The sequence below is a fragment of the Pseudochaenichthys georgianus genome, unplaced genomic scaffold, assembly GCF_902827115.2.
Source record: "Pseudochaenichthys georgianus unplaced genomic scaffold, fPseGeo1.2 scaffold_727_arrow_ctg1, whole genome shotgun sequence".
In the NCBI taxonomy this organism is placed as follows: Eukaryota; Metazoa; Chordata; class Actinopteri; order Perciformes; family Channichthyidae; genus Pseudochaenichthys; species Pseudochaenichthys georgianus.
Window position 1 is genome coordinate 25,394 of NW_027263280.1, and position 7,107 is coordinate 32,500.

At 39.9% G+C, this 7,107-nt stretch overlaps 1 protein-coding gene across 1 annotated transcript in view; it reads right to left on the reverse strand.

Moving 5' to 3' along the window:
* LOC117444085 (NLR family CARD domain-containing protein 3-like) overlaps positions 1-7,107 on the reverse strand; it is a 56,457-nt gene that overhangs the window by 19,726 nt on the left and 29,624 nt on the right. The window contains exons 11-16 of the mRNA XM_034079799.2: positions 6,297-6,470; positions 5,879-5,922; positions 5,684-5,724; positions 2,516-2,562; positions 1,446-1,619; positions 591-764 (exon numbers count right to left, since the gene is read on the reverse strand). Coding sequence (XP_033935690.2) covers positions 591-764; positions 1,446-1,619; positions 2,516-2,562; positions 5,684-5,724; positions 5,879-5,922; positions 6,297-6,470 — 654 coding nt within the window. The remainder of the gene's footprint in view (positions 1-590; positions 765-1,445; positions 1,620-2,515; positions 2,563-5,683; positions 5,725-5,878; positions 5,923-6,296; positions 6,471-7,107) is intronic.

A 7,107-nucleotide genomic window follows, 5' to 3' on the forward strand; every position in this document is an offset into this window, starting at 1 on the left:
GGGAGAGGGAAGGGACTCTCAGAAGACAATGAAGAACTAAAGCCCTCGCTCAATAACGCTGGCTTTATAAAGAATAACATCATCAAGGCATGTATATTAATATTTCAGTGAGAAATGTCAGCCTCTAGCCACGAGGCGCTGTCTGTAGTGAGGTCTGTGCTGAAGCGTTCCTCTGACGCTGCTGTGGCTCGTTTGAAAGGAAATCACACCACTGTTAATAAACTATGGCCAGTCAGATTCAGCAGCCGAGTCAGTAAACGTCCGGTCAGCAGAGCCAGAGTGGAAGAGAGACGATGAACACTTCATATTCATAAAGTACCGCCAGTTACATATATTCAAACTTTCCCACCAAACCAACCAGACTTGAATGGACAGTAAGTTCCTGAAGTGAAATCATGCTCCATCTGTTTTATTATTGTTACTCTGAGAGCAGCCGTGTTGCATTCTGGGAGCTTGTTCATCACAGCAGTGGATTTAAGCAGCACGTGTACAGCCTCTAAAGCGAGCTGTAAACATCGCTCCGTTGCTCGAGCGGCACTTTGATAAATACATATTGATCTCAGCACAGAAGTTAAAGATTGAGAACTGACCTGAGAGTCTCCAGTCTGCAGTCTGGACTCTCCAGAATATCTCTCAGCAGCTCCACTCCTGAATCCTTCAGATCGTTGAATCTAAGGTCCAGATGTCTCAGATGGGAGGGGTTGGACTTCAGAGCTGAGATCAGAGTAGCCCAGCTGATCTCTGACAACCTGCAGCCCTCCAGACTAAATAAAGAAAACATTATGTAACTTTAGAAAACAATATTCCTGTTTGAAATAACTCCAGGTTTAATAATCTGATCAGAGTTAAACAGGGTTTTAATGTCAGCGATGATGTAGAAAAAAATCCTGTTGCGACCTGGCTCAAAAGGCCACAACAAAAAGGAGACAACATGTCAACGGGTAGCTAAAGGTGTTTATTTGCAGCACACTGTTCAAGTCAACTCATGGTTTATGCTCATCAGAGCCGGGTGCCTGCAGGAAAAAGCAGAGAGAGAGAACAGACAGGAGCAGAGAGGCTTTAAAATAGCTGTAGAGCACCAGACCCAGGTGCCCTGAGTTACTGCAGTCAGTGCGATCAATGCAGCCAAGACAGGACAGCCACACCCTCTCCACTGATGAACCCACAGGGGCATCACTAATCCACTGATAATCTGGAACTTTAACTTTTCTCAGATGTTTAACAACTCCTTCCTCTCCCTCACAGCTCATCAGTACTGACAGCATCTCCACTGACTCCTGGAGCACAGATGAGTCTGTGGAAGCTCAAACACTCTCCCTCACACATTCACCTTCTCTCTGTTACTCTGATCAATATTCAGTCATTAGAAAAAGTGAGAAAAATTATTTCAGGCAAATTCAGAAAATGATAAACAGATCTGTATGAACTGCAGTCAGTGAACTGACCTGAGAGACTCCAGTCTGCAGTTTGGACTCCTCAGTCCGGAGCTCAGCAGCTCCACTCGTGAATCCTTCAGATCGTTGTGACTCAGGTCCAGATCTCTCATGTGGGAGGGGTCAGACTTCAGAGCTGAGGCCAAGACTTCACATTCAGTCTCTGAGAGTCCGCAGCCAGAAAGTCTATAATAACACATATATTACAACAGGTGTTAAAAAAGATTAAACATTATATTAAACTCAAGCATTTGATTAAAACATATTTGACATGTTCTGATAGACATTTTCTGTTATTCCACGTAATATTATATAAAATAATGTATTATAATAGAGTGTAATGTGTTGCTAGTGTGATCTGATCACATGCCTGTGCTCCTGCTGTCAGTGCCTGTTACCAAAGAAACAGAAATCAAATCAATCATTTGAAAATATTAGAGATGTACATATGTAAATGTTTATTAATATTTGGATTTGATGGGTGAAGGATGTTTTGGCTTCTCTGGGCATCTGGAAATGTATTGCAAACACAATTAACAAACCAATAAAGTTTCAATATTTTCAACTGAATACCATCAGATGTTCCCAGTATATCAGCATTAAGACATAACTCTGTTATTGGTGGGAAATGATATAGATCTTACTTTAAACTAATACATTGTGATAAAAACGTGTCTGTTTAATGATAAATAAACTTCTACAAAGTAATAATAACAGCTGTATCTGATAACTGGAAGTCCTGCTGTGTGGTGTGATCACATGCTGAGGAACCTCTAAAGTCCTTCATGTGTTTGACATGTCGCCTCCATTACTCAATATGAAGAGAGAAATGGTTCAATTTAACTATTATTATAAATACATAGAAGAATATTGTTGGTTTTATTTTGCTCTCAGTATTCAAACAGCAGAAATGCGTGTTTAAACTTCTGATCCATATTAGTTTGTAAAGTTAATCACATCTGGACATACACAGCCTTCCTGCAGTTCCTCACAGCTGGAATCAGTCTCTGTCGTCCCTCATCTCAAAATAAATATATATTTTGAATGTGTGTAAATAATGTTTGGTCATGTTATAGCATTACCTGAATGAAGATCTAGTTGTGTGTTCAGGCGACAACGATTCAGGAGCCTTGAACAGACAAAGTTATTTATTTATTATTAGAAAAATGCAAATTAGTCTGGATCATCCGAGTTCATTTTCAATTTCAAACGGTCAAAACACAGTATTACCAGCCAATCACAGCACAGTATTACCAGCCAATCACAGCACAGTATTACCAGCCAATCACAGCACAGTATTACCAGCCAATCACAGCACAGTATTACCAGCTAATCATAGAAAGTATTACCAGCCAATCACAGCACAGTATTACCAGCCAATCATAGAAAGTATTACCAGCTAATCATAGCACAGTATTACCAGCCAATCATAGAAAGTATTACCAGCTAATCATAGCACAGTATTACCAGCTAATCATAGAAAGTATTACCAGCCAATCACAGCACAGTATTACCAGCTAATCATAGAAAGTATTAGCAGCCAATCACGGAACAGTATTACCAGCCAATCACAGCACAGTATTACCAGCCAATCATAGAAAGTATTACCAGCCAATCATAGCACAGTATTACCAGCTAATCATAGAAAGTATTACCAGCCAATCACGGAACAGTATTAGCAGCCAATCATAGAAAGTATTACCAGCCAATCACAGCACAGTATTACCAGCTAATCATAGAAAGTATTACCAGCCAATCACAGCACTGTATTACCAGCTAATCATAGAAATATTACCAGCCAATCACAGCAAAGTATTACCAGCTAATTATAGAAAGTATTACCAGCCAATCACAGCACAGTATTACCAGCCAATCATAGAAAGTATTACCAGCCAATCATAGCACAGTATTACCAGCTAATCATAGAAAGTATTACCAGCCAATCACAGCACAGTATTACCAGCTAATCATAGAAAGTATTACCAGCCAATCACAGCACAGTATTACCGGCTAATCATAGAAAGTATTACCAGCCAATCACGGAACAGTATTACCAGTCAATCATAGAAAGTATTACCAGCCAATCATAGCAGAGTATTACCAGCTAATCATAGAAAGTATTACCAGCCAATCACAGCACAGTATTACCAGCTAATCATAGAAAGTATTACCAGCCAATCACGGAACAGTATTACTAGCCAATCACAGCACAGTATTACCAGCCAATCATAGAAAGTATTCCCAGCCAATCATAGCACAGTATTACCAGCTAATCATAGAAATTATTACCAGCCAATCACGGAACAGTATTACCAGCCAATCATAGAAAGTATTACCAGCCAATCACAGCACAGTATTACCAGCTAATCATAGAAAGTATTACCAGCCAATCACAGCACTGTATTACCAGCTAATCATAGAAATATTACCAGCCAATCACAGCAAAGTATTACCAGCTAAATTATAGAAAGTATTACCAGCCAATCACAGCACAGTATTACCAGCCAATCATAGAAAGTATTACCAGCCAATCATAGCACAGTATTACCAGCTAATCATAGAAAGTATTACCAGCCAATCACAGCACAGTATTACCAGCTAATCATAGAAAGTATTACCAGCCAATCACAGCACAGTATTACCAGCTAATCATAGAAAGTATTACCAGCCAATCACAGCAAAGTATTACCAGCTAATCATAGAAAGTATTACCAGCCAATCACGGAACAGTATTACCAGCCAATCATAGAAAGTATTACCAGCCAATCATAGCACAGTATTACCAGCTAATCATAGAAAGTATTACCAGCCAATCACAGCACAGTATTACCAGCTAATCATAGAAAGTATTACCAGCAAATCACAGCACAGTAATAACAGCTAATCATAGAAAGTATTACCAGCCAATCACAGCACAGTATTACCAGCTAATCATAGAAAGTATTACCAGCTAATCATAGAAAGTATTACCAGCCAATCACAGCACAGTATTACCAGCCAATCACAGAAAGTATTACCAGCTAATCATAGAAAGTATTACCAGCTAATCATAGAAAGTATTACCAGCCAATCACAGCACAGTATTACCAGCCAATCATAGCACAGTATTACCAGCTAATCATAGAAAGTATTACCAGCCAATCACAGCACAGTATTACCAGCTAATCATAGAAAGTATTACCAGCAAATCATAGCACAGTAATAACAGCCAATCCCGGAACAGTATTACCAGCCAATCACAGCACTGTATTACCAGCCAATCACAGCACATTAATACCAGCCAATCAAAGTACGGTATTACCAGCCAATCACAGCACAGTATTACCAGCAAATCACAGCACAGTATTACCAGCCAATCATAGAAAGTATTACCAGACAATCATAGCACAGTAATAACAGCCAATTACGGAACAGTATTACCAGCCAATCACAGCACTGTATCACCAGCCAATCACAGCACTGTATTACCAGCCAATCACAGCACATTAATACCAGCCAATCAAAGTACGGTATTACCAGCCAATCACAGTACAGTATTACCAGCCAATCACAGCACAGTAATACCAGCCAATCACAGCACAGTATTACCAGCCAATCACAGAAGAGAAGTCCCAGCCAGTAGGAATATTTCCCATTTCGTCGGGATCCTGATATTTTAAATGGCATCTTCATATACATTTATTATGTTATACACAACTTGGTGATATGTAATCCTCTTAGACCAGTGCTTCTCAAAGTGTGGTCCGCGGACCACTGGTGGTCCGTGAGTATATTGGTAAAATTTCACATTTGAAATAAATAAATGAATTTAAGTTTTCCGCACTCTCACGGGAATATCTCCGCAATGGAGCGAGCTTAAGTTTCATTTCCAATCGCATGACATAGCCCAGATAAACACCTTCATCACACATGTTTCCACTTGTTTGTACCACTTTCAGGCAATTTGTAATCTGTTCTAGAAAAACGATGTGATTCTGGATATTTGTGGAGTTAGGTGGTCCGTGAGTGTTTTTTTATTGGTTAAGTGGTCCTTGGTATGAAAAGGTTTGAGAAATACTGTCTTAGACACACCTCCCATTAAAAGAAACAAACAAACACTAATTAATTAGAATGATTTTGAACTCATAATCGAATACCTGAATCTTTTCGATCAATTGCGAGCGTTATAGCGTTTAAATTGACAGCCAATTATATTTGAATTCAGTGGTGAAATAAATACACTTCTCTCTGTTTAACTGCTCCTCTCTCACCTTTCTGTCTGTCTTCACTTCCTGTTTCACATCGGAGTCACCTGATGGAGAGAAGAGGTGACACAGAAATAATAATTAAACTTGAACAAAGAGAACATTTAGCAGCCAAAATGATTGAATAGAGCTTTAAGAAAATATAATTAAAATATAATGTAGAATATCTTGATGAATGGAGGATATGGCTTCAGTACTCACAGGTCTTCTGGATCTTGGCTCTGATCGTCTCATCATATCTTATCCTGTAGGGATTAACACAATCCAACACTTTTAGATCAGGATTAAATAGGTGTTTGTTCTTTGAGTCAGCTTCAGAGTCCTCATCCCATCATAACTTCTCTGCAAACACTACGACTGACTGCCACAGCTCTCAGCTGCATCACAGGAAGTAACCAGTCATTGGAAACTAAAAACATCCCATAACAAAACAGACTACCTTTTCTTCTGTAAAATCCATTATGTCTGTTAGAGAGTTGATTATTAAAGTGTAGCTTTACATTTTCAGCTGGCCTTCTATAGTTTATGGAAGAATGAAAGAGCATGCAGTCAGTGGGTAACATCACTGATCTGTTTCCCCAGTGAGAGAAACACCTCCCTGTACTGACCCCTTACTGACCTGAGAGTCTCCAGTCTGCAGTCTGGACTCTCCAGAAGATCTCTCAGCAGCTTCACTCCTGAATCCTTCAGCTTGTTGTGACTCAGGTCCAGCTCTCTCAGATGGGAGGGGTTGGACTTCAGAGCTGAGACCAGACCAGAACAGCTGATCTCTGACAACCTGCAGCGCCTCAGTCTGAATAAAGAAAACATGATGAGGAGAAAAATCAGTTTACATTCCAGTCAGATGTTCAGGTCTGAAATATGTAGCTCAACATCACTGCGTCTGGGAAGAAGAAGCCTTCATCACAGTGGGCATAGGGGCATAGTAAAAGGCACACTGAGGGAAACACATTAATAACTTACCTGGACATTGATAAAACAAAACCCAAGACATTGTTTGTTCAAAACAGATTTATTGGAAGTCTTTTTACAAGTAACCTGCTGACCCTCTCCTTCAAGGTTGTGAAGGCCAAACAGAGCCACAGAAAGAAGCAGCCTTAAGTAGAGGCTCAATCAGTGGGAACACCTGCGCTCAATTGGAGCATACCATGTAGTGCATGGGCGCGGGTGGGACTTTTCTTGCGAGTGTAAAAATGTTATTGTTTGGGGCTTCTGTGGTCAGAGAGATGATATGTTGATCTATTTTGATTTGGTGTGTTTGGGTAATTTGTCTTGCATTGTGAATGTGTGTGTAGATTAGAATGACATTGGTTAGGGGTATAAATAGTGGATTGTCCTAGGGGGAGGGGCTTAACATGTATAAAACCCTGGCCACAATTTTTCTGGGGAGTCTGACTGTGGCGGTAGAGCAGAGAGGTACCAGTTATATG